The sequence below is a fragment of the Dromaius novaehollandiae genome, chromosome 4, assembly GCF_036370855.1.
Source record: "Dromaius novaehollandiae isolate bDroNov1 chromosome 4, bDroNov1.hap1, whole genome shotgun sequence".
NCBI lineage: Eukaryota > Metazoa > Chordata > Aves > Casuariiformes > Dromaiidae > Dromaius > Dromaius novaehollandiae.
In genome coordinates this window covers 5,675,926-5,703,902 of record NC_088101.1, presented here as the reverse complement: position 1 = coordinate 5,703,902, position 27,977 = coordinate 5,675,926, and the positions used below count along the sequence as shown (strand labels likewise).

General features: G+C 62.0%; 3 protein-coding genes and 2 long non-coding RNA genes across 6 annotated transcripts; all 5 read left to right on the top strand.

The window, feature by feature from the left end:
- The first annotated feature begins 908 nt into the window (after positions 1-908).
- LOC135328178 (uncharacterized) lies at positions 909-2,610 on the top strand. The gene is made up of 4 exons (XM_064510625.1): positions 909-1,352; positions 1,714-1,836; positions 2,088-2,253; positions 2,546-2,610. Exons 1-4 carry the CDS (start codon positions 909-911, stop codon positions 2,608-2,610), a joined length of 798 nt encoding a protein of 265 aa, XP_064366695.1.
- A 1,311-nt stretch (positions 2,611-3,921) lies between these two features.
- Positions 3,922-6,197, top strand: LOC135328177 (uncharacterized). Its single transcript, XM_064510616.1, has 7 exons — positions 3,922-4,126; positions 4,656-4,748; positions 4,952-5,021; positions 5,134-5,247; positions 5,423-5,496; positions 5,731-5,850; positions 6,048-6,197. The coding sequence occupies exons 1-7, from the start codon at positions 4,007-4,009 to the stop codon at positions 6,195-6,197; spliced, it is 741 nt and encodes a 246-aa protein (XP_064366686.1). The 5' UTR covers positions 3,922-4,006.
- A 1,131-nt stretch (positions 6,198-7,328) lies between these two features.
- Positions 7,329-15,590, top strand: LOC135328175 (maestro heat-like repeat-containing protein family member 2B). Its single transcript, XM_064510614.1, has 23 exons — positions 7,329-7,407; positions 7,625-7,677; positions 8,131-8,238; positions 8,567-8,686; positions 8,874-8,969; positions 9,134-9,283; positions 9,658-9,780; positions 10,140-10,210; positions 10,395-10,530; positions 10,660-10,755; positions 11,235-11,339; positions 11,526-11,649; positions 11,885-11,994; positions 12,130-12,285; positions 12,403-12,557; positions 12,807-12,969; positions 13,265-13,431; positions 13,730-13,867; positions 14,065-14,176; positions 14,276-14,422; positions 15,019-15,171; positions 15,319-15,532; positions 15,577-15,590. The coding sequence occupies exons 5-23, from the start codon at positions 8,877-8,879 to the stop codon at positions 15,588-15,590; spliced, it is 2,427 nt and encodes an 808-aa protein (XP_064366684.1). The 5' UTR covers positions 7,329-7,407; positions 7,625-7,677; positions 8,131-8,238; positions 8,567-8,686; positions 8,874-8,876.
- A 26-nt stretch (positions 15,591-15,616) lies between these two features.
- Positions 15,617-16,237, top strand: LOC135328342 (uncharacterized). Its single transcript, XR_010389178.1, has 3 exons — positions 15,617-15,711; positions 15,839-15,904; positions 16,109-16,237. It is a non-coding gene; the product is annotated as an uncharacterized LOC135328342 (long non-coding RNA).
- Positions 16,238-17,956: 1,719 nt separating this feature from the next.
- Positions 17,957-19,827, top strand: LOC135328078 (uncharacterized). 2 transcript variants are annotated; one of them, XR_010388806.1, is made up of 4 exons: positions 17,957-18,350; positions 18,885-18,978; positions 19,100-19,212; positions 19,454-19,827. It is a non-coding gene; the product is annotated as an uncharacterized LOC135328078 (long non-coding RNA). The 2 variants fall into 2 exon arrangements; XR_010388807.1 differs by having other exon boundaries at positions 18,804-18,978.
- The last annotated feature ends 8,150 nt before the right edge of the window (positions 19,828-27,977 follow it).

Genomic DNA, 27,977 nt, shown 5'->3' with positions numbered 1-27,977 from the left:
TCTTGTACTGCTAACAACAAATGCTGCTGTGAAGCTGCAGGGAATTGATTCCTGGACCCACTACACCTAAGTGAAAGCAGTACCTCGAGAGACGTGGAAAGCTGAACAAGTTCAACCTTTAAAGTTAAAAATATATAAAGATATCTGAGTTGTATTAGAAGTGAATCAGTTCTAAATTTAGATTGTGTAATTAAGAATTTCTTAAAGTATGGACTCTTGCAAGAACTGTGGGGCAAAGACCAGCTTTGCTTTGCCTTTGTGCAGCGCTGAGCCCAGGGAGCCCAGGTCTATCAGAAGGCTCGTCGAGGCTGCAGGGACGCAGCTCCTAAATCCGGAGGGAAGGGCGATAACGTTGCCTTCCACCTGGCACCAGCTTTTATTCCACGACCTTGTAATGAATTAGTGCTGCTACATCTAAACAAAACGCTTGTGTTGTGGGCTGGCCGGGGGACTGGAGAGCAGCTTTGCAGCCTGCGTGACCTGGCAGCTTGTGGCCTGATGCCGTCAGGCCCCGGGTGCCAGCGAGGCTTTCTAGGCGACCGAATGACCAGGTGCTTGTGTGAGCAATGGCGCGAACTGGCTCCCAGGGCCTCTCTGCCGGAGCACTTGCCCCTGTGTGACGGCAGGAGACAGTCGCCGCTGGAAAGGGCTGGGGGCCGAGGAGCGAGCGCTGGAGCCTGGGACAGTGCCACGTTTGGGGTGTGTGTGTGGGGGTGTGTCCCCGGTGCCTGCCCCCCCCCAGCCTCACGTTGCCAGCAGCCCTCTGTGAGGCGTTGGGGCCCCCGCGTGTCACAGTGGCCCTTGTGGGTCCCCCCCCTCCCCGAGGCCGGCGCTGGCCCAGTGGCTCGCGGCTCCCGTGGGAGGAGGTGCTGGTGGAGCAGCACATCTGTATAGGGAGTCCTGCCGCGATGGGGGTGCTGCGAGCGCTCCGAGGTGGGGACCGGCACCGCGCTCAGCACCACGCCTGCCAGCACGCTGGTGGGGGGGACAGGGACCTGCTGGTGCCCATGTTCTTGGCACAGGGAGAGCCAGGGTCACGCGCTTGGGGCCAGCCCCAAGCTGCCCCGGGCTGCTCTTCCCCAGGCTGCACAGAGCCGGCTCCACCGGCCTCTCCTGCGGGCCCATGCTCCGGCTGGGGAGACGTTTGCCCGACTCGGGGCCCGTCCCTGCGGCTGCTGGAGCGATGCAAACCCTCGGTTGCTTTCCTTCCAGGTTTCTTCACTTGGGTAGGTGCCCAGTCGGGACCTGCGCGTGGCGAGGACGGTGGCAAGGCGGCCGGGTCTGTCCCTGTGGCCATCGCTACCTTTGCCACCGTGGTGACTTCTCTGTTGAACCGGCTGCAAGACGCCGAGGTGAGGCGGGGGCGTCCTGCGGGGCTGCGTGGGGTTTGAGGGCTCCCCGCAGCACCCTGGCTTCCCCGAGTGCCGCAGGCTGATCTCGCCCAGCGGCACCTCTGCCCTCCTGCTGCGCCTCATCCCAAAACGCTGATCCTGCCGGTGGTGCTGGGCGGAGGCTCCCGCGTGCCCTCCTTTCCCACAGGAGGTGGCGGTGTCCCCGGGGTTGGGGGCGGGGTCAGGAAATCCCAGTGCTGGGTTTCTCGCCTGCTCCCGACGGCTGTGCTGAGCGGCACCGGCAGCTCGTCCGCGGCGTCAGCGTGGCGGAGCTGCTGCGGGGCGGCATGTCCCATCGCTGCCGTGTGCGGTGTGTCCCCAGGGCAGCAGAGCGGAGACCTACCGCGAGCTGGAGAGCGTCTTGTGGGGCGACGAGAGCCATCTGCAGAGCTCTGAGGTGGACAGAGTGATAGCAGTGGCGTTGGAGGACCTGCGAGCGGCCCAGGTGAGCTTGTTCTCTCTGAGGGTGACCCCGGACGCCGGCGCCCGGCCTGGCCGTCCTATGGAGAGCCTTTGGGACTTGTCCTGGCGGGGGGTTGGGGCGGTGGCCCGGGGCTGTGCAGAGAGGTGGCCGCGGGGCTGTTTGTGAGCGAGGGACGGTCGGAGTCAAGTTACGGGTTGTGTGTCCTGCCTGGAGGCCGAGCCGTGGGAGACGGCCGGTCGTGCTCCTGCCACACGCGAGCTGCTGTCTTCCAGGGTGGGACGGCCTCCGTGAGGACGGCGGCTAGTGATGTCCTGGTGGCGCTGGCCCGCTCCCACTTGTGCGACGTGGTGTCGGCGCTGCAGGGCCACCTGAAGGCCCTGGAGGAGACGTCGGAGGAGTTTGTCCTCATCACCCTGCGCAACCTCGCCACACGCTACGGTACGGCCCCCCAGCCTGCTGCTGCGGGTTGCAGCGGGTGCCGGGCGGGAGACGGGACTCCTGCCCCTGCCCAGAACGGTCTGGGCTGGGCTGGAGGGAACCCGCCAGAGACCAAACACACCAGGCTCTGCCCTGCATCGCCCTCGCTGTGCCCAGGGCTTTCCCACACACCTCGGGGAAGGCCGTCGGCACATGGGCACCCTGGCAGCAGCCTCCTCGTGCCGGGGCCTCTCCCAGTGCTGCGGCAGCTCTCCCGTCCCCCTGCCCCTGGCACAGCCCCGCGGCCCCGCAGCTGTGGCCCTGGCGCGGCAGCGCTGCCGGGGGATGGAGCCCGCGGGCCAAGGCGGCTCTGGCTGACAGGGTCGCCCACCCCTGCCCTCTCTGCAGCCCTGCAGTGCGTGCCCTTCGCGGCAACGACCCTGTCAGCCCTGCGCGGCGTGCTGAGCGAGGTGGGGAGCGGCCGGATGCTGTGCGCCGTCTGCGGCGGTGAGTTTTGGGTCCATGGTTGGGCCACAGGAAGGGGAAGGAGAAGGGGAAGGGGAAGGGGGAGGGGGAGGGATCGGGGTGGCCCTGGGTGCCTCGCCGGGGTCTCGGGGCCGGCACGGCAGGGCTGAGCCTGCGGCGAGCTCCAGCCTCAGCAGCCGCCAAGTGCCCTCAACGTGCGGGAGCAGCGGGTGCCGCTGGGGGTGGGGTCCGTGGGCTGGCCGGGATGGTGCTGGGTGCAGGTGCCCTGAGGAGCTCTTGGGTCCCTGCCTGGTCTCTGCTCCCGCACTTGCCTCCTGGTTTTAGCTGCCTTTGGCGGAGCTCTGCCCAGTTTTGTTTCCCCCCCTTCTCCTCCCTTTCCCTGAGGGCAGCCTGGCTTTGTGTTGGTGGGCTTGAAGGGAGAGCATGGGAAAGAACAGCCAAAACCTCCAAGCGTGTGCTGAGGGGCAGACGTTTGGGAAGGGGGAGGCCGGGGCTGCAGCGGGCAGTGGTGGAAGGGAGCGAGGCTGTGCGGAGGAGAAGGTGTGGTGCTGGGGCGGAAGAGGGGAGAAACAAGGCAGCGTTGCCATCCAGGTGTCTCAGACCATGGCACAACGCGTCCCTGAAGGCAGATCTCCTTGCAACCTGTGCCCTGGCGAGCCTGGCCTGGGCTTAAAGCAGGCCTGGGGGCCAGTGCAAGGTCTTCACCAGTCAGAGACTTTGGTGCGATCCTGTTTCCCTTCTTGTGCTGCAGTTCTGGAGCAGTGGTGCAGCGGCATAAGCATGTACTTCCGCGAGGGGGAGAAAGGTGCCTTCCCTCGCCTGGGGCCTGCCCAGCTCTGTGCCCACGTTTACCCGCTCTTCTGCTACGTGAGCAGAAAGCGGCGGTGCTGCGAGGAGGAAGAGGCGAGTGTTGCTGCTCTCGCAGCCGTGGGCAGCAGTGGGGATGTCCACGGGGGCTGGTGGGGTTGTCCGCGGCACTGTGCGAGGGGCCAAAGGGAGCAGGCTGGTCGCGAAAGCGCCCCGAGCCGGGAGTCCGGGGACTGGGGGCTGCCTTCTGGGAAGCGGCCGAATGCCAGGGCCTTTCGACGGGGGAGGCTGGGGGTGCCGGGAGGAAATGCTCTCTGTGCTGGCCAGCGAGCCCTTCTCACCAGGGGCAACAGGGAAGGGGAAGCCCCCGTGCGGGAAGGGCAGGCTGGTGTCTGGGGGAGGCGAGCGCTGGAGAGACCCTCAGCCCTTGACACGGCGTGTCACCGTCCCTCGGCAGGTCAAGCAGGCTGTGCTCAGGGCGATGGGTGCCATGATGGGTGTCCTCCTGCACGTGGAGGAGCACCGTGAGCACGCCTGGGAGCATCTCCTCTGGCTGCTGCACCAGTATCGGGAAGTCTGGGACCCCTCTGGGGTGACCGTGGTGAGGCATTGTGCGGGACATGGCGCGGCCAGGGGCCATGGGGGTGCCGCGAGGTGTCGGGGAGCTGTGGGGTGCTGGAAGGAGCCAGGTCCCTTGGAGCAGGAACGAGGAAATGGGGGCCCGGGGCTTTCTGGGCTCATGCTGGAAGAAACCAGCATGGCGGGAGGGCCAGGAGGGAGTGGTGAGTGGCTGGGGCGAGTGGCTTGGGAGGGGAGGCTGCGCCGCCTCCCGGGGCTGGGAGTGTGTGAGGAGCTCTGCCCTCACGCCCAGGGCCGCGTCCAGCCCCTGTGACGGGGAGAGGTGCAAGGGGGGGCAGTGTGCCAGGAAAGGCCATCCCGGCAGGGCTGCGTGGAGGAGAGACCTCGTGGTGCTGCTCTGTGGGAAGGATGAGCCAGAAGCCCCGTGCGGGGCTGGGGTTTCCCTGCAAGTGGGTTCCAGCCGCGGCATCTCCCAGCGATGCTGCTTTCTCGCTTTCTGGGTGGCTCGCAGTGACAGCCGCCCTCTCCCTCCCTCCCACACTCCCTTGCAGAGTCTCGGCTATTTCCTGGGGGCTGTGGCAGACATTCAGACCCGCGTGCCCCGGGCCAGGCATCTGGCCATCGCCACTGCTGTGCACCAGCAGGTAAGGCCTGGTGCCGCGTCGCTGGCCTGGGGCTCCTGGGCAGCCTTGGCTGCTGCACAGCTCTGCGTGTGCCTGGGGCTCGGGGCTCTGGTTGTGGCTCTGTGCCCAGAGCCACCCGCGAGACGAGCGCTGACAGTGCGGTTGCTTTTCTGTCCCTCTCCCCGCCGATCCGGCTTTCTCTGAAACGTGCCTTGTTCCCACAGCTCTGCGATGAGATGGAGCCGCCCAGCCCAGAGCACAGAGCAGAGCTGTGCCGCTGCATGGTGCTGCAGGGTAAGCAGAGGCGAGCTGGTGCCGCACCGCCGTGTCCCAGCAGCTCTCTTGCGAACCTGCCCGAGTGGGAAGACACTGCTCACTGATGCCAAGCGTGATTTCTTCCCCACAGCCCGAATTTGCCCGGAGGAGACCATCGAGTTCCTCTACTACAAGCTGAGGAACGGGAGCAAGGCCGATCGCGTGGCAGCCGTGGCAGTGCTGCAAGCTCTGGTCCGCTCTGACGGTCAGTAAGGCAGGCCGGAAAAATGGCGTCCCCCTGGGATGCTGCTGCTTCTTCTGACGCGCAGTCTGGCCCTGCTTTTTTGCCCCGCTTGTGTATGGAAAGCCGGGGAGCGGTGACGAATCCCTGCAGGAACGGGGGCTCGGCCTCAGCACCCACCTCTCCTTGTCTCCTGCAGCCCCGGACACGAGGGAGAAGCTGCCCCTGTTTGCGAAGCTGGTGCAGTCCGTGTGCCATGACCCCGCGGCCCAGGTGAGCTGGTTTGGGCAGGGCTGGTGCTGCCACCGGGGCAGAGCAGCCCTTTTCCCAGGCAGAGCCTGGTGAGGCCATAGCCACAGGCCAAGGCAGGGCCCGGGGCTGGAGGCCGGTGGCGGCCAGGGAGTGAGGGCTGCTGCTGCGCGGCCCAGCCAGAAGGGCTGCAGCACGGCGAAGGCAGCTCCGCTGGGCTTTGGGCCGGGTCGTGACTGCAGCCTCCCGTGACTGCAGGTGAGGAGGGCAGTGCTGCATTTCATTGGGGAGCTGCTGCGCTCCAGTGCCCTGGGCTGCTCGGCGTGGGACGTGGTGGGGCACCTCTTCAGCGAGTTCAGCCGGGCCTCGGGCAGACTGGTAAGGGCAGAGTGCGGCACCGGGGCTGCCTCCCATGCCCTGGCTGTGCCGCATTGCCGTGGGTGTCCCTGGCGGCGGGGAGCCCGGCACAGCAGGGCCGCCGGCCACAGTGCCCCGGAGGGAGCGGCCTCCCTGTCGCATGCACCGCGAGGTCTGGGATGGGGCAGTGATGGGTGTTTCCCGCGTCTGTCTTGCAGGCAATGGGAAACCTTAGCATGGTGGAAGCGCGGGAAGAAAGGGCTGTTCAGAGCCTGTGCGCCCACGTGCTGGGCACGCTGGATGTCTCTGCTGGAGCGGTGGCCAAAGTGAGTCGTCCTCCACCTGTGCGCTGGGACCCCCCACCTTAGCCACCAGCGCAGCTGAGAAGAGCCGGGGCGAGCTCTGCGGGGCCGGACTTGCTGGTGCTGGGAGGGGGAAAGGGGTGCGAAGCACGGCGGGCGAGAGGGAGAGAAGGTGGAGGAGGAAGGCAGGGCGAGACCGGAGCTGCTGAGTTAGGGAAGGAGCAAGGCCGAGGGCCTGGGCCGGTGCCGGAGATGCGGGGGGACTGGACTGGAGAGGTGGAAACGCCAGTGTGCCAAATGGCCTGGTTCTTGCCTGCAGCTCCTGTGGCCGAAGCTGCTGTGGTACGTGGTGCCAGCCAAGTACACGGGCATGATGGTCCCGCTCTGCCGCTGCCTGCGCAGCCTGGCCGAGAGACGGGACAGGGCAGAGCAGGAGCAAGAGGAGGCAGCGCCTGAGGCCCTGGAGTCTGAGGAGCCAGGTGGGGAGCAGAAAGTCGCGGAGCGCTGTGCCAGGCTGGGTGGGCGCAGGGCAGTGCGTGTGCCTGCGTCCCCTGCCAGCCCCGCGCAGGGGCAGGGGCAGGGGCAGAGCCACCTGGCGCTGCTGCGCCCAGCTCTTGCCGGGGCCCAGGGGCTGGTTCCTGCCGTGCTGGGGCTGCCTTCAGCGGCGGCTGTTCAGCGCGGGAGCCCGGCAGGGACTGTGCGGAGGTGGCGCGGCCGGGGTCCCCTTCAGCCCCGCGTGAGGGCTTGGGACATGGGGCGGGCAGGGCCCGGTGGGGCTGGGCGTCTCACGCAGCCTTTCTTTCTGCCCACAGCCGCTCTGCCAGCTCCCCAGGCCCTGCTGGCTCGCCTGCTGGTGAGTAGCGGGGCCCCGGGGAAAGAACTTTTGTGGCTGGGGCAAGGGCAGAGGGCAGGAGAGATGGTGCTGAGGCCGGTGCCGGGTGCCCCGGGAGGAGGCAGGAGCGTGTCGCAGGGTGCCTGTCAGGGGCTCCTGCTCCTCCTGTGGCACGGCAGTCCCTGGGCAAAGCCACTGGCTGCCTGCTGCAAGCCGGGGCAGTGCTAACCTGCCTGCCTGCAGGGTAGCCACAGCTCCTGGGGCAGGAGCGAGCCCATCTCTCTCCTGCCCTGGCCTAGGTGGTGGCGGCAGTGGCTCCACACGCGGGCGGTGGCCGTGGAGCTGCAGCCCTGCAGCTGCTGCAGGCGCTCCCCGGCACGATCCACGGAGCCGTGGGGGCGAAGTGGGCCGCAGACATCCCCCTGCTGCTGCAGCACCTGGCAGGTAAAGTGCTGGCGGGAGGGAGAGGCTGGGGGTGGAGGGGGCAGCAAAATGCCCTCAGCTCCCCAGCCTGGCAGCAGGGAACGGTGCCGGGTTTGCGGGCGCTTGTCAGCCTGGTGGCCTGAGGCTTTGGGGCATCAGACTGCAAAGGAGACACCCGGGCTCTGCCGTGGTGCTCGCTGGGATAACAGCGAGGGCTTTGCTTCCTCGGGCTTTGCAGGAACAACAGCGAGCTCCCTGGACGTGGCCGAGTGGGAGAGCCTTCTGCTGAAGGTACAGCATCCCTGTGGGGGCCCTTGCTGGATAGGGCAAATGGGGGGCAGGAAAAGTGGTGGGAGGAACCTGGGGGCTCCCTGTTTGGGCACCGAGCGGTGCGGGCACATCCCGAGCCCCCGGCGCCTGCTCCAGCCGTGGGTGCTGCCCGCTCAGAGGAGCTGCTCTGGGCACGTGGGGCACAGCTGAGCACAAATGCAGCCGAAGGCTGGGGCAGAGGCCTCCAGCGTGGCCCCATGCCGTGGCACCGCCTGCTTCTGGCGTGTACCGAGCCCAGGGGCCTCGAGTGGCGCATTAGGGGAAGAGCGAGAGGCAGGTTGCAAGAGGGGCGGGTGAGGAGACAGGCTGTCGCGAGGGGGAGCTCTGCCCGGCAGTCTCCAGGGCCACTTGGATGAGCAAAAGGCCCCGGCCAAGGGCAGGGGGGCATTTGCTTCATCTCCCGCTCTGCCCTAGTTCCTGCAAACCTCTCTGGAGCTCATTGCGAGCGAGGCCTGGACCGTGGGCCTGAGCCAGGAGCTGAGCCGGCAGCTGGGCAGCTCTCCCCGCCTGTCCTGGGAGAAGGTTTGTTCCCTGCGTGGCGTGGCTGTGGCTCGCGCGCCCCGAGGGCTGCGGCGGCAGAGCCCGGGGACACTCAGGCCGGGGCGAGGGCTGGCGGTGGTGCTCTGCCGCGTGGGCTGGTTTCCCTGCTGCCTGCTCTCTTTCCCCACGAAGGGGCTCGCACTCCCCTCTGTGCTGAGCTGGCGGCGGGGCCAGGCTGGCCGCCGGCTGCTGTGGGGCCGGTGCCGCGGGCGCCTCGGCAGGTCCTGGCACAGTGTGGCCAGTGTGGCCTGGCCCTCTCTGGCCAGGCTGGGCTGTCACCACAGGCGGGGCTCGGCCTCTTCTCTTGCAGCGGTTCCTGTACAAGGCTCTCGGCACGGCCCTGGCAGCTTGTGGGTGTCTCCACCACGTGCAGGAGCAGACCTTGGAGCACCTGAAAGCAGCCAACTTCCTGGAGCTGTGGCAGGCGCAGGTGAAGTTTCCTCATGTCGCCCTGCTTTCCCGCGTGTCCCCTGCATGTCCCTGGGACAGAGGGGCTCTGCGTGCCCTGCTGCAGCCCTTGCTGCTGTTCTGTTTGCGGCTGTTTCCCTGGGGAAAGCGGAGTCAGCCAGGGCTGGGCGTTGGGGCTGGAGCGACTCCCCGTTTCTGCTGTGCTGCAGGGCATGGTTTCAGTTGTGTCCCGCTGTGCCGAGAGCCACTTCCAGCTGGCCTTGTCCTTGGTGAAGGAGTTCACGGGGACTTTGAAACGCAAGAAGGTAAAGGGCCCGGGGTGTTGTTGCGGGGAGCTGCCGGGAGGTGCGTGGGGAGCTGAGCCGCCGGTCGGGTGCGGGGCAGCTCCCGCCTCGGGAGCGCGTGGGGTCCCGGGCACAGCAGGGCCACGGGCTGACGTCTCGGTGCTTCTCCGTCGACGCCCCGGCAGAGCAAGGCAAGAAGGACCCGCGCTACTCGCGCTGCGCTGCTGGTGATGTACGGCCGGATGGCGCTGCGCGCCCCCAGGGAGCAGCTGCTCGCCCGTGTCGAGAGAGACGTGGTGGCGAATGTCCTGCAGCTCTACCGAGAGGGCTGCCAGGTGGGTGCTCGGGGCGCGGGGCAGAGCCGGCCGGGTGCCACCAGCTCCGGCCTCTCCTGGGCCTTGCCACGCGCACCTCTCCCGTCACAGCCAGCACCAGTGCTGCTCGCCCTGCTGCCATGGGCCAGGGTCTGCGGGGTCTTTCCAGCTGGCAGCTGGGCAGCTGCTCCCCTCCCCGTGGGAGGCTCCTTCCCAGGAGGGGAGAGAGGTTTCCTTGGTGGGGCGCAGGTGCTGAGCTGGGTTCCGCGGGGCTCCCGGAGGGCACAGTGTTGTCCCTGTGCTGTGCTTGGAGGCGGATCCCCCCCAGCCCAGCTGCTCTTTCAGCCCTGGGGCCTTGGAAGAGCTCCAAGTGTGTTTTTCTCCCCTGGGATCAGGATGCGCAGCTGAAGCTCTCCCTGGTGCAGAGCGTCACTGAGATCAGCCTTGCCATCCAGGCTGCAGGCGCCGGCCCCAGGTTTGAGCTCTGCTGCAAGCGGGAGCTGCTGCAGACCCTGCTGGTGAGTGCCCAGAGCCGGGGACGTTGCGCAGGGGAGCTTTGGGCTCTGCCGTGGGGCAGGTTTGTGCAGAGCCCGATGGTCTCCTGGGGCAGTGCGCGAGCTCCCGAGGGCCCTGAGCCACATCCCCAGCCGGCGGGGCGCGCGGGTGCTGCTGCTCAGGGCCGTGGCAGGGGAATGTGGTGTGTCCGGGCGCCAGGGAGCTGCCACGTCATCCTGCGGGGCCTTGGTGGGAGCCATGGGGGTGGTGGAGCCGGTGCCTGCGGGGTCTGGCAGCAGAGCCCCTGGTCGGGGTGGGTGGGAAGGCTCTGCGGCACCCCTGCCCGCTGCCCACCTTGCGTGTGCCTGCCTGTGACTTGCAGGAGGTGATTCAGGAAGAGCCCCAGGAGTCCCCGGTGCACCCCCGGGCCCTCGTGGCCATGCAGCAGTTGAGGTAGGGTCTGTCCCTGGGGCTGTGGGAGTCACTGCATGTCCCAGCGCAGCTGGCTGGTCTGGCTGGGGCTGCGGGTGTTGGATTTGGGGCTGTCGATGGGGCCAAAGGCAGTCGTCCTCTGACTCGGCCTGGAGAGTGCTAGTAAGCGGCCTCTCTGTCTTCTGTGCCTTTTTTCTGCTGGCAGCAAGCTGAAGCCCCGTCTGAGCAGGGAGGAAAACCGCCACCTCCTGGCTCTGTGCTGCCAGGGCATCGTGTGCCTTCGTCGCCCGGAGCAGATGGAAAGGAGAGGGCAGACGGCGGTGGCTGCTTCATGCTCACCGGTAGGCACTGGCCCTTCTCAGCTGCCCCTCGGTGGGGGCTCAGGTCCGGGCACCCCATGCTCCGGCAGCCGCTGGCTGCGCTGGCGTCTCCGCAGGGTGCCCGGCCTCAGTCCCCCTTTCTGGTGTCAGGGTGTGCAGGCGCCGTCCCTGCGAGCGCTGGGCCAGCTCATGGGAGCCCTTCTCTGGGCAGAGCTGGCCCCCATCCGCTTCGAGGACATGGTGCAGGTGAGTGTCCTCGGCGTGGCAGGGAAAGTGTTGCCACTGCCGGAGCGGGGCAGAGCCGTGGGGATCGTGCCCGTGGGGCTGGTCCGAGGAGGGGAGCTTCCCTGTAACTAGGTGCAACGCCCACATTGGCGGAGAGTGGAATGGTCCTAGTTCCAGGCCCCCTTGCCCAAAGTTTGTATCCAGGCTTTTGCCATCGGCCGCAGCTTCCTTGCAGGCAGCTTGCAGTGTCCTGCAGAGCCCCTAGATGAGCCAGAGCTTCTCCCCAGCCGCAGCTGTGAGCGAGGGGTGCTGCACAACTCAATGCTGCCCACGGCAGGAGCCCGGAGTGGGGAGGTCCCCACGGGGAAGGGCTCCTCGCCACGGGCCGGGTCGCCCAGAGAGACTGGGGCCGCGGAGGTAGCAGGGTCGGGAAGGGAGAGGGCCAGCGAGGGGTGTCGAGCAGAAGGATGCCCGTGGTGAGACAGGTCTGCCTGTGCCAGGTCCTGCGGCGCTGGCTCACCTCGGCCCACGCATGCGAGCGGGAGAGGGCCCTGCAGGTGTGCGTGCAGGTGCTGGGCTCTTATGAAGAGAGATGCGAGCACAGGGTGAGCGGGGACCCCATGCACAGGGAGCTCTGTGTGGGCGGGTGCTGGGTTTGGGGCCTCCTGGGGCTGCAGGGCAGCCCCTCGTTTGCCCCCAGGTCAGCTGCGGCTTGGGGGCAGTGCGGCCAGGAGAGGGAGAGCAGCCACGGGGCTACCGGTGACCTTTTTGCCTGCCTCTTGCTCCCACAGCGAGGCCGTGCCTGCGAGTGGTTCGGCTCCCTGGCGGGACTGCTGGGGCCTCTGACGTGCGACACGTCGGCCGCGTCCCGCTGGTGGGCAGTGACCTGCCTCGGCCACCTGCTCCGAACAGGAGGTGAGGAGAGCGGGCAGAGCTGTCCCCGCTGCTGAGGGCAGGACGGTGTCCCCAGTGCCAGGGACCGTCCCTGTCTGCGGCCGGACCCTCGCCTGGCTGGCAAACCCACTGCGCTACGTTGGGGGGCCCTGGCTTGACGTGGCCTTCGCCACCCTCCCTTGGGTCCTCCCTTATCCACCCGCGTGGCCGGAGGTTGGTTCCCCGCAAACATGACTCCTCTTTCTCCTGGCTGCAGCCGAGAACACAGACGTGGCGCCCTGGACCAACGAGATCGGGCGCCTGCGTGAGAGGCTCAGTGCCGTCACCTCTGAGTCTCTGCTGGCCACCTCCACCAACATCGCGAAGGTAACTGGCCCCTGGAGTGCAGAGTGGGGGCCACAATATGTATGTGTGTGTGTGTGTGGGTGCTGCTGTCAGGACGTGAGTTTTGCATCTGAGCAGCCTGTGAGGTGGTCGCTTGTGTTTCTGATTTCTCCCCAGCTCGTTTGCAAATATTTCCCCCAAGGCCAGGCCTCAGGCTTCATGAGTAGCATTGTGGAGAGCCTGCTGTGCACCAGGCCCGTGTGCGCGTGGGCCGCTGAGCGGTGGACGCTTACCTTCCTGGGGGATTGCGGAGAGCAAATATTCCAGGAGGAGGTGAGAGAGGCGTTTTTTGCATTTGCCTTTGGCTGCTCTCTGTTGTTGGCTGTTGGCCCCGAAGACAGACGGGGAAAGGACGTGCCGAGCCATTCTTTGTCGCCTTCCTCCTTTCAGGTGCCCAAACTCGTGCACCTCCTTTACACCTGCCTGCGGAGCACCCGGCAGAGCGCTCGCAGGTGCTTTGTGCTGCGGGCCGTGTTCCTCCTGGCCCACTCTCACCCACAGCCGGTGCTCGACAGCCTCCTCCAGGCGTGCCCGCCCACAGACAGGTCTGTGCACTCGCCCTTCCCTCTGCCGCCAGACCCAGCCATGGGGTGTGCCTGCGTGGGGGGTCCCGGTCGGAAGCAGGTGGTTTTTCCCCGGGAAAGGCGAGCGCTGCAGGATCATGGGCTTGTTTCCCTGTCCGGACCTGGGCATCGCCATCCCCGATGCAGACGAGGGGAGCGTTTGGCCTCTCGTGAGGGTGCCGCAGGTACCTGGGGATGCGGGCTTACGGGCAAGCATCTGTTCCCTTGCAGCGACACGGTGGAGGTGTGGAGGAGCCTGGGGAGAAGCGTCCTGGGGTGCCAAATCCTGGTGTGCTTAACTGAAAAGTTAAGGGCAGCGGGAAAGAGCAGCCACAGGAGCGAGTGCTGCACTCGGGAGCTGGGCAGCAGCCAGGCTGCCCTGGAGCCTCGCACGGTACGGTCAGCGGCCCAGGCATTAGTGCCACTCCACATCTGCTTTCCAGCTCGTGCTTCTGCACACGGGAGTTTTGTGCCCTTTGCGAGTGCCCGTGGAGCCTCGCGGGGTGCTGTGCCGGGGTGGCGACAGCGTTAGCAGTGTGGGGAGCCGGGACAGTTTGCTGCTGCTGGGCCGCAAGGCTGTCGCTGCAGTGAGAATTGGAGACAGTGAAAGCTCCCTGGCTGGCAGGGGCCGTGGCTGGTGGGAAAAGCCCTTGTTTTACCAGGTGGCTCTTGGTTGGATTTCTCTGCAGATCACCCACGCCCTCTGCGAGGTGGTGTCAGTGCTGCAGAGGAAGACACTGGTCCAGCGCCTGCTTCCCTCCCTGCTTCCCGGCCTTCTGAGGCAGGTCAGTGAGACGCTGGGGGAAGAGCTGGCACCGTCCGTTGGGGACCTGGAGAGCGCTGACATGCCGGGCAGGTGAGGAGCGGCAGTGGCAGGAGTAGGGGCAGGGGCAGGGCTGGCCTGTGCCCCAGGTCTTTGGTCGTGCGGTCCATGGCCTTGCAGGAGCACCCAATTGTCCCGCTGGCACTGGGCTGCCTCCGTGAGGTGGTGGGACTGGTCGCTGCAGGGCAGCGCGCCTGGGGATTTGGCCGCAGCACGGTCGTTCCTGCCCATAGACTCTGTGTTGCGGCCGGGGGCCGTTGCGGGGCTCTGCTGAAGAGAAATCTTCCCCCAAACTGCTGTGCCTGGAGCTTTCTTTGGTTTTTTTCACCAGCCTTTTTGTGGTGGCATTGGAGCTGGTGCTGGCGAGGTGCCTGGACAGTCGGTGGCTGCGGCTGCTCCGGGAGCAGGGAGCGTGGGCGTCCCTGGCAGAGCCCCAGGCTCACAGCACCGGCGTGTGTCTCCTGGCGAGGTGAGAGCCCGGGATGCGCCCTGCCCTGTTGCGGGGGCTGCGCCCAGGGAAAGGGTTGCTGGGAGCTTCCTGCGCACTTGGGAGCTCTGCTGAGGTGCAGAGCGGTGTCTGCGTGGGAGCGGGAGAAGGTGGGAGTCGCGGCCTGCGGCCGTCCCGCGTGACTGCGTGTCACGAGCCTGCTCGTGCTCTGTGCGCAGCATGCTGCTCCGCGCAGAGCTCGTCCCACAGCGCCTGCTGCAGAACCTCTTCCCCTGGCTGGATTCGCCCTCCGCCAACCTGCGGCTCACGGCCACAGCTTTCTTTGCCGAGGTGAGGCAGCAGCAGAGCAGGGGGGGGCTCGGAGGGGTTCCTGCGTCTCGCGCGGTGCGAATCGTGGCCGATGCTAGCAGCCACGTGGCTTGATTGCAGCTGATGAAGGACAAGCTAGTGGAGGAGAGGAAGCTGCTGAAGCCGCTCCTAGAGGCCTTGGGGGAGAGAGCACGCGACCCCGTCAGCACCGTGCAGCAGATGGCCATGAGAGGTCTGGGCAACGCGGCCAGCGGAGCACCCGCGAAGGTGAGGCGGCCTTTCCTGGGCTCTGAGCGCAGCCCAGAGTGGAGAGCTGCCCAGGGGGCTTGAGGAGCCCAGAGAGAGGAGCAGGGGCAGGCGCGGGGCCGTGCTGAGGCCGCGCTCCTCGCTCTGGCATCATCAGGGTGGCAAAGGGGACACGGGGTGCCGGCTGGGGCTCCTGGTGCTGGGGTCTGCTCCGGGCTTGCTCCGGGCTTGCTCCGGCAAGTGCCGTCCTTGGCGCCGCGGCGGAGAGCAGCGGTGAGAGGTGGGAGCAGTGAGCAGTTCATGCGCCTGTCGCTCTGCAGCTGCGGAGGCATGGGGCGGCCGTGGTGTCGGTGCTGCTCAGAGGCCTGGAGGACGCGGCCAGCACAGAGGTGGCTGCCGAGAGCCTGCTGGTGCTGGCGAAGGTGCTGGGGCTGCTGGAGGCGAGGGCCGTGGGCTCTGCCTTTGAAGAGATCACCAGGGCCAGCCGGGCGTTCTGGGGGGCGGTGAGTGGAGTCGCTCGCTCTCCTGTCAGCAGGCGGGAGCCGTCACAGGGGCCCAGCGGCTCGTGCGCGGCACCCTCGCTCGCAGCCTCTGCCCAACAGCCTTTCTCATTGCAGGAGGAAGAGGTGCTGCGCTGCTCGGCCTTCGTCCTCTATGGCACCCTGGCCTCCTCTGCTTCAGGGAGGAGGTCGTTTTTCAGCAGAGAGGTGGAGGCGGCATTTCCCAGCCTGGTGCTGCACCTCGGGGACCCGGCCCCAGCCGTCTGCAGCGTAAGAGCCCTCAAGCCGCTCCTGTCCACGCGGGCTGCCAACGTGTCCACAGGCCCTGGCTGGTGCTGCTGCGGCGGCGAGGTTCCTCGCTCAGCTCCGGGGCAGGCGCGCAGCATCCCCGTGACCAGGCCCGGTGCTCTTTTCCAGGCGTGCAAGGTCTCCCTGCACCTGTGCGCCCCGTTTCTGGGGTCGAAGAGGGTGCGGCAGCGCATTGCTGCGGGCATCGGGCTGAGCGCGGCTGAGCTGCAGGATGAGATCTGCAGGCACCTGGTGAGCGAGCACTGCGCCGGGGCCATGTCCCTGCGCCGGCCGCCCGCCCTGTGGCTCTCGCGCCGGGGGGCCACGTGGGCATGGGCCGTGGGTGGAGGGAGGATGGAGGGGGGACGGAGGGGTGCTTGGAGCCAGCGACGAGCTCCTGAGCCCCTGCGTTGCCCCAGGCCCAAGACTGCCCCGTGCTGCTGGAGAGGCTCTGGAGCACAGCCCGGAGCTGCTGCATGGGGAGCTGCGTGGCGCCGCAGGCGGCAGCCGTCCACGTCCTGGGTGAGAGGCAGCGCTGGGTTCTGGCACTGCTCGCAGCCGCGTCCCGGGGTCGGGGTCAAGGTGGGGTCGGGGCCATGGCGATGGCTGTGGCCGTGGCCATGCCCTGATGGTGGCATCCTCATGCCAGGCCTCCTCCTGGACACAGTGCCGACCGCGTGGCTGCAGCAGCAGGACCTGGCGTTCCTGTCGGGAGGTAGGTGCTGGTGGCTGCACTGCTGCCCCGCGGGCCAAGGAGGCGTCCGGAGGCCCCCCGGGTGCCAACAGCTGGGGCGTGCACGGGGCTCGCATGGCCTCGGGGTGCTGCCGGGGAAGCCGCCCTGGCCAGGAGCCACGGGGTGCCGGTGGCATCGCAGCCAGGCGCCCACGGTGCCTCCCCGCGGCATTGGTGTCGTTGCAGCTTGGTGGAGGCGGCGGTCCATCGAGGCCCCCCGCACGTGGCGGGCAGCAGCTGCAGTGCCCCACGCCGGGGGCCCCCAGCTGCTCGGGGCAGGAGATCAATAAAGCTGCGTCCTCGCAGGGAAAGTGCCAGCCGTGTGGGGCTCTGTGGGGGGTCTTGCGCCGGCCCCGGCCCTGCCACCCCCCAGATGTGGCCTTGGTGCAGTGTGGCGCTGCCTGGGGACACAGGGGAGTGGAGAGAGCGGGGTGAGGGGGGCCTGGGGGTGACGGGGGCAGCAGGAGCGGCCTGGGGCACTGGGGTGAGTAGGGCCTATGGGGTGGGACTGGGGATGAGAGAGGCCCCAGGGGGAGTAGAGGGACCGAGGGGCAAGTGGGAACAGTGGGGCCACTCGGGACACTGAGGGGCACTGGGAGGTGCCTGGGGGCATATGGGACACTGGGGGGGCTGGGGATACTGGGAGGTGCTTGGGGGCGATGGGGGCAGGGGGAGCAGCCGGGGGCACTGGGGGCACTGGGAGGTGCTTGAGGATACTGCGGACACTGGGGGATACCAGGAGGTGCCTGGGGAAATGAGGGGGCACCCAGAGTTGCCCAGGGAGACCAGGGTGAACTGGAGTGAGAGGGCTGATGGGGTGGGACTAGGACTAGGGCTGGGAGGGCCCCCAGGGGGAGCAGAGGGACCGAGGGGCAAGTGGGGGCGTGGGGAGCACTGGGGCTACTGGGGGGCACTGGGAGGTGCCTGGGGACTCCGGGGACACTGGAAGGCACTGAGAGGGGCCCCGAGGGGGCAGCGGGCAGGGCTGCTCCCCAAGGGGCATGGCAGGACCGCGGGTGCGGGGGGGGCGCAGCACTGGGGCCGGGCAAAGAAGGAGAAAGGCAAAGAGGGAGAGATGGTGATGGGGAAAGAAGAGAGTGGTAGGAGAGAAGGGAGGAAAGCAAAAGACAAAGAGGGAGAGAAAGAAAAGATAGAGGGGAAGTGTGATAGGGAGAGAAAAAAGTGGGAAAGAAAAAGAAGAAAGGGAGGGAGAGGGAGAATGAAAAAGAGGGAGAGGAACAAAGAGGAAGAAAGAGAGGGAGAGAGAGAGAAAGAAGGAGAAAGAAAGGAGGAGACTGGGAGAGAAGGAGAGAGAGAGGGAAAGGGAGGGAGAAAGAAAGAAGAAAGGAAGAGAGAAAGTGAGGTAAAGCAAAAGAGAAAGAAGGAGGGAAGGAGTGAGTGAGAACCAGAGTGAGAAGAGTGAAAGAGTGAGAGAGGAAGAGAAATACAGAAGACAGAGGAAGAGAGAGAGAGAAGATGACAGAGAAGGAAAGGGAGAGAAAGTGGGAGAGAGGAGACAAGTAGAGAGACGGAGAGAACAGAATGAGATAAATGAAAGCAAGAGAGAGGGAGTGAGAGAGAAAGAGGAAGAGAAAGGAAGAGAGAAAGGAAGAGGGAAAGAGAAAGATGGAGAGAGAAAGATGGAGAGAGGAACAAAGAGAAAAAGGGAAAAGAGAGAAAGGGAAAAAGAAAAGGGGAGAAAGGAAAAGAGAAAGAAGAGACTAGAGGGGGGAGAGAGAAGAGGGAGGAAGAAAGGGAGAGAAGAAAAGAGAGAAAGATGGAGAAAAGGGAGAAAGGGTGAAGAAAAAGAAGGAAGGAGAGAGGAGGGAAAGGAGAGAAAAAGAAGAACAAGAGAAAGACAAAGGGGGGAAGAAGAGAGAAAAGAAGAAACAAAGAAGAGAGGCAAACGGAGAGACAGAAAGAGAGAAGGATGGGCAGGTATGAGAGAAAAGCAAAAAAGAGAAAGTGAGGTAGAGAAAGAGAGGGAGAGAGAAAGTGAGAGAAAAAAGTAAGAAAAAAGAGAAAGACAATGAGAAGAGAGAAAGAGTGAGACAAGAAGACAAATGCAGGAGACAGAGAAAGTAAGAGAAACAAAGAGAAGACAGAAGGAGACAGAGAGGGAGAGGGAGAGAACAGAGGAGAGAGAGAAGAGAGAGAGAGAAGAAGGGAGAAAGTGAGTGAGGGAGAGAAAGTGAAAGAGAAAGAAGGAAAAAGAGGGAAAGAGGCAAGGAGAGGGAAAGAGAGGGGAAACAAGGCAAGAGAGAGAGAGAGCAAGAAGAGAACAAGGGACGGAGAGGAACCACAGAGAGGATTTCGCAGCAGCCTGTTGCTTACTGCAGCCATTGCCAACCTTGAGCAATTCCTGCGGTGCGAAGCAGCTCCCCGAGTCTGACCTTGGAGACACAAGAGCAGCTGCAGGAGCTCACAGGTGAGTGGCAGCTTCCCAGGAAGGGGCAGCAGATGAGGCTGTGGCCACAGCACTGTCTGGCAGGCTGCAGCGGCCACCCAGCTCCTGGGGAGCATCGCCTGCATTTTCCTGGGTGGACTCCAGATGAGCGGCACCTCTGCTCGGGGACCTCTGCAGCAGGGAAAAGGAGCCCAGGTTAGGTGCAATGCCCCACTAGGCTTTGCCGCTCTCCTGTCGCTCCAGCTCAACCCAGCCAGGCACTGCCGTGTCTTTCAAATGCTTCTAGGTCAGTGTCTCAGCTCCAATAGTTGGAGTTAACATCCAAAAGAGAAAGGCCAGGGCACATTCAGAGCCCCACTTCCTCTACACTTACTGCTGACAGGCTTTGATTTCCTCCCCATCCCAAGTACACTGGGAGCTACCCTGCTGTAGCATGGATTTGCGAAGCCACTTAGGGCATTCTTCCGAATCTAGAAAAATGGCAAATTTGGGCTCATTTGCCTGGTGATCAACTGAACTGCTGAGCTACCCCACAGGCAGTTTTGCCCTACCCAGGCAACGGCAGTGATCCTCGCGAGCTGGCGCATGATCAGCACCTCCCTTTTCACCAGTGCCTTGGTGCTCTCTGCTGCTGCTGCTGCTGGAGGAGGTAAATCCCTCTGCAAGCCGGGGCTCCATCAAGGTCCAGTAATAAGGACCGGGAGCCAAGATGCCTGTTAAGGCTGCCAGACGCAGCCAACACACAGCCAACCACAGCTTGTGTTTTTCAGAAAGCACCCAGAGCGCACTGGCAGCCCCAGAACAAGGATTTGAACAGCCAGCAAAGGCTAACATACCCAGGAGCAACGAAGCCGCACCCCTCAGCCTGGAGCTTTGGGAACAGGTGAGGAAGAGCAATGCTGGCTCCTTGCTCTTCAAAAGCTCTCAGGGAGGAGAAAAGGGACCTTTCTGCAATTGCAATGCTACTTGCAAAGACAGCAAATACTGTCAGCCACAAGCCTTCACTCATAAATTCTAGAGTAAAAGACCTCCCTTGAGCACACAAAGACGGGGCACAAAGGGCATGTGAGGAGGCAGCCTGAATCCCAAAGGCTGCAATAATCCTCTTTGGGAAATCTTCCCAGGTTGAAAAGCTTGTATATCCTGACGCGACTGCTGCAATGAAAACACAATCACACAAAACATCAGCCAGCCAAAGAAATGAAAAAGTTACCCCGCACACAACGAGAGGAGGGACGGAGCATCTCCCTGGCTCCCAGCAGAGTTCGGCTTGGCGCACACCTCACGTGGCTACTGAACTCCCCGAGGTAAATACGCAGCGTGGAATCACACAACAGCAGGCAGCGATCAACAGTTTCCACTAAGGCCACTGAGCCCCAAACACCGACGATCCCAAACCTGGAGCGGATGAGCCGACCTTCAGGTCCCTTCGGGTCAGTACTGCTCTGCACACCTGCACTCAGCCTTACCGTAGCCAGGGCTTCCCACGCAGTTATCTGTAACACATCCCTCCAGAGGTGACCGTCCGTCCAGGGATCCTAGAGAGATGCTGGGCGGTGAGGGCAACACTGCCTCTGTAAAACAGAAATCACGGCCCCATCTCACCATTTCCGAACCCCAAGATAAGAGCTGGGCAGCTCTCTGCCCCCTCCATCCTCCCGACCACCGTGACAGGGATGCAAGCGGCAGCTCAGACGGCACTGACAGCTTCTCGTTCACAGCAAAGGTGGCGACGTACAGCTCACGAGCGCAAGAGAAGCAGCAGCACTCCTGTCGCAGCACATCACTTTCCTAAGCTGTGGGTAAAAACCCAGGTGCCAGCTCTGCGGGGGATCAGGGACTGCTCCCACGCCGGCTGCCCCGAGGCGACACACTGTGTCTCTCCGGCGCTGCATGGAGCAGAACAGATTGATCCGTGCAGGCCGCAGTTGGTCACTGCTGATTTCTGACCACCTCTGAGGAGGTGGAGACCACAGAGCCTTCAGGAAGCACTGCTGCCCCACTTAATCCACGGCTGCAAATGAACAGGAGGCAGAGCGGTTTAAACCCAAGTGGCCCTTCAAAAACCCTCCCAGGGCTTCAGGTCACCCTGCAGAGGCTCTGCTGCAAAGCTGATGAAAGAGGAAGCAAGGAGAACCATGGGGTGATGGCAGGGAAGGATAGGAGCAGCCCCTGGGACCACTGAGAACGGCTCCCAAAGGATCTTCCCATCCCTTGGCACAGCCTCCTGTCCTTGCCTGCACACCCTGTGTCCGACAGTCTTGCAACCAGGAGAGGAGGAAAGTGCTGCCAACTCCACCCCACAGAAACTCCAACTGTTGCTGTGGTGGAAAGGGAAAACCGTCTGGCATGTGATTGCTGACAACATAACAAGTTAGTAGGACTGCTCTTAATTACCTGCAGCGTTAGGCACACAGGCAAGAGTGCTCAGAAGTCATGCTTCAAACAAGCCTGTGTATACAGAGTGTTTTGTGAGAAACTAAAGCTAAATGAAAACTGCATAAGCATGCATCCAGTGTCTTTTGATCAGTAAGCACATATGGAATTGCCCGTTGTATTGAATGGAAGCAGATCGCTGCCTGTGTAACAGTAACCCCAGATTCAACCTACGAGGATCAGAAAAGGCTCCAGGTAGCAGCCGGACAGCACCAGGAGCGGGCAGCTCAGATCAAACCAGAAAGCCCTCACGGGGGGTGAAATGCAAAGTGAATTAAGCAAAGCCCATCACAACACACGCGCACACACAGTTGGATTCATGCATCACCGGTGCCAAGGCTACAGCACAAATGTCACTCCCCAGCACCATTTTGTTAAAGCACCTGGAAAAGTGCAGCGAGCTGCAGCCCTGCTCCTTTGACTCACAGAGCATCAGCGGGCCCAACAGGAAGCCTACTGCCAGGCTTTAATCTGTACTACATTTAACATTATTAAATACATGAAAGGATGCACCAGGAACAAGCAAATCACAAGAAATGCTGTGCATTTGTCTGAAAGGAAAGAGCACTGGGGGTTTTAATCAGCATAAGCCATAACAACCCTTTCACACTCAGCAGAAATGGGCATCACTAAAACCAAACCCTGACAGAGGGCAGTGAAGGAGCACCGCAAGCTCTGCAGCAAGTCCCAGCTCTGAAATCACCATAACCAACGTGGAGCGAGCGGCTCCTGCACTTATCCTGCGGGCACCACATTTCAGGGGTCTCAGGCTCTCCACACTTAGGGCTTTGGCAACACGGCGAATGCAGGTCTGTCCCCCACTGCCTGGGGGCAACACAGACGCGCCTAACTCCCATGTAATTCTCCCCTACACCCTGATTATTGTCAGACACCAACACACTCAGGGCTGGCAGCGCACAGCCTTCGGCTCTTCCCTGCCTGGCAGAGCCAACGGCCCCAAAGGCTCAGTGATGAGAGCAGCCTGCCTGGAACGCAGGGAAACGCACCCCCCCGCCCCGCTGAAGATGTCAGCTGAATAATCCCATCAGCTCTCCACCAGGAACTGCCTGCTATATACTAGATACAGCAGCCAGATACCTGTCGCAGCCAGTTCCCAGTGAGTCGGTGGAAAAAGGAGAAAGGATGCCTTGGGCACACTTGATATGAATGGTCCCTTTACAGTCTGTGACGTGGGCAGATGTGATAATTCATGTTGCACAAGACAAGTCTTGCAGCCACAAAGCAGAAAGGTGTATCATCTGTTTCTGTCTCTCCCAGCAGCAGAAAGGCATTTTTCTTCTACAGGTCTCCTGGCCCATCTGCCAGCCCTGGCACCCTGGGCACGGAAGTTGAGGCAGGACGAACGTCCCAACCATCTCTGGGGGCAGCCTTAATAGGGCACAACCCAAATTACCGAGCACCAGGTGTGCAGCTGCCAGAGTGTATGGTTTGCCCTCTTCTTCAGACAGCAAAGCAAGCAAACTCGCCTGGAATATTAAGCAACCACACATTGTTCTTCCTTTTTTATTTACTTATTCACTAGTGAGGTGGGATACTGAAGCCCCAAAACTGTGTGCGGGGGCAGCAAGTCCCAGCTGCTCTCCCTGGCTGACACAGAGCCACCCTTCCACACCAGGGAGATGGCGCAGACCAGCACGGTCCAGCCGCCAGACACGTGCGGGAGCCCAGGACACTGCTGCGCTCAGAGCTCGGGGAGCTGCAGCACCCCGGCTGCGTGACAGCAGACAGGGCAGACCTGGGCTCTTTCAGGGCCTCCTTCAGCAGAGCAGCGGCTCCCCTCTCTCCTGGCTGCGGTGCAGCGCAAGGGGAGAAAAGGGCCGGCACCTCGGTTTAATCACTAGCACGCAGCCCCTGTTGAGCCGTGACCATGTCCCCCACTGAAACGCTTTGGGAGCTGCCTGCCTGGAGAGCGGCTCTCAGCAGGCTCTGTGCTGAGTCCCTTCCCATGGGGCAGGAAGGTTCCCCCAACTCCCCACTGCAGTGCAGCAGCCCCAGGCAGAGGGTGCAGCTGCCGGTGCCCAGAGACCTGTGAGCCAGCAGAGGATTTTGGCTCCCTCTTCCCCCTGGGAGCAGGCAAAGCTCTGCAGTGGGGGACAGGGAGCCAGGGAGACATCGCAGCCCTCCGCAGGGCTGTGACGAGTTTTGCATCCATCGCCAAGGCAGGCCGTTCTTCTGGGGCCCTGAGGCTGAGTCCAGCGGGAGCAGTGCTCAGCTGCTGCAGAAAGCACCCCAAGTCTCCTCCCAGCAGGGCTGAACGACGCCACACAGGCGCCCTCGTCCTCCCTTGCAGAGGGGATTTCTTTCCCTGCAGCGTTTTGCCCTGCTCAGACACCAGCACTAATGCCCAGACTGGCCCCGCACAAAGTCTCTCCCAAGGCAGGGAGGGGAGCAGCAAAACCAGGGAAATGGCCCAGCCTGGGAACCAGCAGGTCGAGCTCCTGCACTGAGCCCCGAGCAACAGCACCGAGCCTGACCCAAGGCTGCAGCATCATTTCCTTGGTGCAAATGCAGCGAGTGGCACAAAGCCGCTCTGCCTGAGCTGCCCTGCTCCTGAGGGAGGGGTTTGGCTCCCAGGGACATAGCTAGGGAAGTGGCAAAGCATGAAGTAGAGGAGCGTGGTAGAGATGCACACGGAGAATTCAGCATCGTCTGCCCTGCCTGGCTCCAACAGCTGTGGGCAATGAGGGAGCTCAGTCATGAGCAGAGGTTTGCAATCGTGCACTGCTGTTCATCGCTCACAGACCAAGGAGTCATCCAGCATCAGCCTCCCACCGCTGTCGAACAAGGTCCCGCGGCCACGTTTCAAGTGGTGAGCGAGAGCCTCTGGAGCTGAGCAAGAGGCCGCTTCTGGCACAACAGGCATCCTTGCTTCCACAGGTTTGGGTCCTCCTCTTTTGCTGGCATCCTCCCTCTGCTACAAGCCCAACTCCTTGAGAAAGGAGTCTACAGGAAGCTAATCGCATTGCACGCTTGATGCACGCGTTAAACTGAGAGTCTCATTTAAGTACAGCAGGTGGAAGTCATGTTCAGACAGCAGGTCCTATCTGTCTGTCCCTCTCTGAGGGGTGTCTTGTTTTGGTGATTGCTAACACGTGTAACTGCAGCGCAGAATTAGAAAGAGGAAAAACAGAATTGTCTCAAGAGCTACAACGCTGACAATTTCTCGCTGCTTGTCTGAAAGAGACCTGTTGCTTCTGTAACCAATTCCTAAATCTTCGCCTCTGCTTTTAAAATGTTCTGGGCCATTAAACCCTTCCATTATTTTAAATCATTCTGGGTGAAGTTCCAAGGGGAACAAGGAATAGGAATCGTTAGTAAAAGAGGATAAGTATCACACCTCTGAATACAGCTTGGATTGGGCCTCTGTTTTCAGTTGTTATTTTCATTCAAACTTCACAACTATAAAAACGATTTCCTTTCCAGAGAAGATGCTAGGTTATCAGAAGCTGTTCCAGCAGACTAGACCAGGGTTTTATGGCTAGTTTTATGGCAGAGCCCAAAGAGCAGAGCTGCCTGGAGATTGCTCGGCTGGACTTGGCCTTCCTTACTGGAAGGTCTGTCAGCCAAGAAGCATCATCTTTCAAACCGCCCCTTCCATGTAAGCCAGCTCCCCGCCTCACCTCACCAGCCAGTTCTACCCCAGGAAAACTTCCCCTACAACTCCACGCACGCAAACACCGGTGTATGGAGTAATGCGGAAGAGCGTTGAGGAGCTAGGCGATGGGAACTAGCCAGACTGTCCCAGGAGGAAAGAGAAACAGTATAAACTGTCCTGCACATCTTATCTGTTACAACCCCTAGCTTGGCATGCTTTAGTGGCTATAATGTCACACAACCGTTTCACGAGCATAACGTAATTCTGCTTATTGTGCATGCGCCTGTTGCATAAAAACTTATTAGTTGCCCCTCCCCGGGTTCCTCGCCATGGACTGACGCTCAGCGGTGCCAGAGACTCTCCCGTCTTCTTATTGCCTCGATGGGGATAACACTGGGGAACCCCTGCAGGGACACAGACTGGCTGGAGCAGCCATTTCTCCAACAGCTGCTGTTTGATCTTCTAACGATCCTTGTGTGCCTTGTATTTGTGCATCTGTCCCTGCCTGGGGTCGGGACGGCACCCCCACCTTGTGCCCACAACCGGGAAGCACCCTGAACAGTACACGACACCAAGGCAAACAAGGTCCTCCAAACAGTGATTTTGGACAGCAGGAAGTTTCTCCGGGTGTCCTGGGGGGGATGTAAGCAGCACTCATAGTGATGCAGATGCACTGTACTGCTGCCACTCCAGGCATGAGCTGCCAGGCGAGGCCCGATGGCACTTCTTCACTGAATATGATCCTTTACGTGCAACTGCAAAACATCAAACCCAAATGCTAACTCTGCAAAATTATCCCCACCATCTGCATCCACGCTCTCCTCCGGGCACGTACCAGTACCACAAGTGAAGGATCCCAGACCAAACCCAGCTACGCCCCACGTCAGCAGCACATGGCAACAGATGAACAGCTCTCCCACCCCACATCCGTGCTGTTATGTTCCTGCCTTGGCAGGGCTGCGATGCGCAAAGGAGAACGACCTGCCGCACACTTTATTGGTGCCAGCAGCACACAGGCAGACTTTCCCAGCCCCTCTGCAGCACCGGGAGGCTCCATCGCTGCCAGGAATGGAAACAGACACACTCAGCCTGCCCCAGCTCCCCCCAAACCACCCACCAAGGACGCTCACCTCCAGCAATTCCCCGGTTCCCTCTCGGCACAGAAAAGCTCCCACGACCCGCAGTGGGGCTGGAAGGCCCAGCAATGAGCTGCCGTCACTCACAATCCGTCACACAGCAGTCACATATGCCCCGTCCATGGCTGGGCACGTCACTCCAGAGCACCAAGGGAAATAAAGCCCCCAGGCCCAGGTCCCCAGCAGGCACTGCAGGCTGCTTTCCCACCTGTGGCAACAAATCCCTGAGAAAACCTGCTGGGGGACAGGAGGCAGCAACAAAAGCGCTGCCAGAAAGCTAATTGCTCAGCCATTTCCTTTTGCCCCCCAGAGTCCCTCACAAGGCCAAGGAGTGTTACAGAGCAAAATACAGCTTGCAGGGGCATCACCTAGCCAGTGAGAAGCAGTGGTTGTCTGCAATTCCAAGAAAATTACTCATGGGCTGTGTGCACTGTAGGGGAAATGGTACAGGTGTCACAGCAAAACGTGTGGGTTTTAAAAACAGGAGAGCCTAGGCACGTGACATTTTTCTACACATGGTAGAGACAAATATTAAACCATTTTGCCATTAGTAGCTTATTGATTCAGGGCAAAACTGCAGAGCAGACCCCGGTAGTACTGAGCTATTTCACAAAACACGCCCTACCCTCCCAAGGACTGTGCGCTCATGATTCACATGACTCGCAGGACCCTTAAAACCTCCCATGCCTTCTTGCGCCCTGGGCAAGTAAGGAGACCCAGCTGGAAGCAGGCACAGAGCTCTACTGAAAGGCACAACGGTCGGGTCAACAAAGGCCCAGGGAGAATTTCTGGCCTCCCTGAAGGCCATCAGTATTTTGCCATTGTGTTCCTGAAGGCTCACAGCACCGTCACCTGCTCCAAGTCCAGCCAGCCCGGTCACAAAGGAGACAAACCAGGAGCCGGACTCTCCAGTTCAAGCTTGAAAGCTCAGCAGCACCTTCTCAGGCAAACGCTTCCAGTAAAGCTCAGGCCTTCTTCGCACACAAGGCCGAGAGTCTTGCACACTTTGGGCACTCACCCTTCCCAGCAATGACGGGGGCCTTGGCACGCAGTAGGGGTACCAAGAAAGAAAAATGAAGAGATACAAACACTGAAGAGGCCGTGTTTTCAGGTAAGTGGTAATGCACGTTCCTAATTTATTGACATCTTCCAGCTTCCCTCTTCCTTCCCCTGCTTGCTTGAAGACCACAGACAGAGCAGGCAAACCACTGGCAACAGCCCTGCAGCCACTGCCCTGGTTCCTGTCCCCAGGACACAACGCTGCCAAGAGCAGCCCAGCCCAGCATGGAGGGGCTGGAGAGTTTCCCCGCCACAGCGCTGGTGGCAAACTGACCCACACCTCTGCTGTCCCCCAAGCACGGAGCTCCAGGGATGGTTCTCTTTGGCTACTAGCTTCTTTTGCCTACTTCTCTAGGTTCCTGTGCAGCATCCCTCCTCACACTGAGACTCTTCTGCACACACTGTCAGCTACCTGAGAGCAACAACCTCCTGGCCTGGAGGGGAATCAGAGACCTCCAGGAGAAACGTGCCATCTGCCACCAAACATCTCCAAGCCAGTCCAACCCACAAAACCCCCTTTCTTTTTATGCACTGGCGTAAAAAAAGAAAGATACTACACACTTTATGCCAGGGTACCTGAATATATACTTGCCTATAAGAAGGGTTTGTTTGACACAGGCCAAAGAACAAGCCTGAGAACCACCTGCTCAGGGCTCCCTCCTGTCCCCAGGAAGAAAGGATCCTCCAGCTTGCGCAGGAGCAGACTGCATGAACCTGGCAAGAGGAAACCTCACAGAGTTTGAACAGCACTGAGCAGTCATCCCTGGTCATTCGCTTGCCAGGGACAAAAAACAAAAGCAATTTTACTGCACCAAGGTGATGTGCAGGTAGCCTTCAGACTGCAGTGCCAGGAACTCTGGCTGCGGAGGCCACAAGCGCTTGCAGAGTGGCGTGAAGAAGGCAGAGACAAAGGGGAGGCCCCTCTGGGTGAGCAGGTGCCTCCGTAGGAGCTTACCAGGCCACGGACGAAGTGTCCCAGCACTCACTGCAAGAAGCTGCCCCATTTCTCTCTTGCACAGAGCTCAAGGACCCAGGCACCAATCAGGAAAAGCAGCAGAAGACAAGGCAGTAGATCGAGGGCAGACGCTAAGCCCACAAGGACCAGCCAGACTGCACCACCACCGCCGCCGCCAATACTCGCACACCTTCTGAACAGGCCAAATACCATCACCTTGCACCCTCTTTAAGCTGCCTCGCAGGTGGGTGAAGAATTGGGACATTTCGTGGCACTTGTGCAAAGGGAATGTATCCTCCCCCTCCACTGCCACAAAGGCTGCCTGGGACAGGATGGGAGTTCTCCCCAGACACGTTCACGAGGCAGCTCACAACTGAATTGCACCTTGACTCCCGGGCTGAGCTCCCTCTGAAGGAAACAGCAACCTCAGCTGCTCGCGGGCAAAA

What these genes read in the sequence shown, in the direction of transcription:
- LOC135328178 (XM_064510625.1), top strand. Translation starts at nt 909, where the DNA reads ATGGGGGTGCTGCGAGCGCTCCGAGGTGGGGACCGGCACCGCGCTCAG. An exon ending in ACCGGCTGCAAGACGCCGAG is followed by an intron (nt 1,353 to 1,713) that starts GTGAGGCGGGGG and finishes GTGTGTCCCCAG; the next exon opens with GGCAGCAGAGCGGAGACCTA. An exon ending in CAACCTCGCCACACGCTACG is followed by an intron (nt 2,254 to 2,545) that starts GTACGGCCCCCC and finishes GCGGCCCCGCAG; the next exon opens with CTGTGGCCCTGGCGCGGCAG.
- LOC135328177 (XM_064510616.1), top strand. Translation starts at nt 4,007, where the DNA reads ATGGGTGCCATGATGGGTGTCCTCCTGCACGTGGAGGAGCACCGTGAG. An exon ending in AGCTCTGGTCCGCTCTGACG is followed by an intron (nt 5,248 to 5,422) that starts GTCAGTAAGGCA and finishes TGTCTCCTGCAG; the next exon opens with CCCCGGACACGAGGGAGAAG. An exon ending in GCCGGGCCTCGGGCAGACTG is followed by an intron (nt 5,851 to 6,047) that starts GTAAGGGCAGAG and finishes TCTGTCTTGCAG; the next exon opens with GCAATGGGAAACCTTAGCAT.
- LOC135328175 (XM_064510614.1), top strand. Translation starts at nt 8,877, where the DNA reads ATGGTTTCAGTTGTGTCCCGCTGTGCCGAGAGCCACTTCCAGCTGGCC. An exon ending in TCTACCGAGAGGGCTGCCAG is followed by an intron (nt 9,284 to 9,657) that starts GTGGGTGCTCGG and finishes CCCTGGGATCAG; the next exon opens with GATGCGCAGCTGAAGCTCTC. An exon ending in TGGCTGCTTCATGCTCACCG is followed by an intron (nt 10,531 to 10,659) that starts GTAGGCACTGGC and finishes TTCTGGTGTCAG; the next exon opens with GGTGTGCAGGCGCCGTCCCT.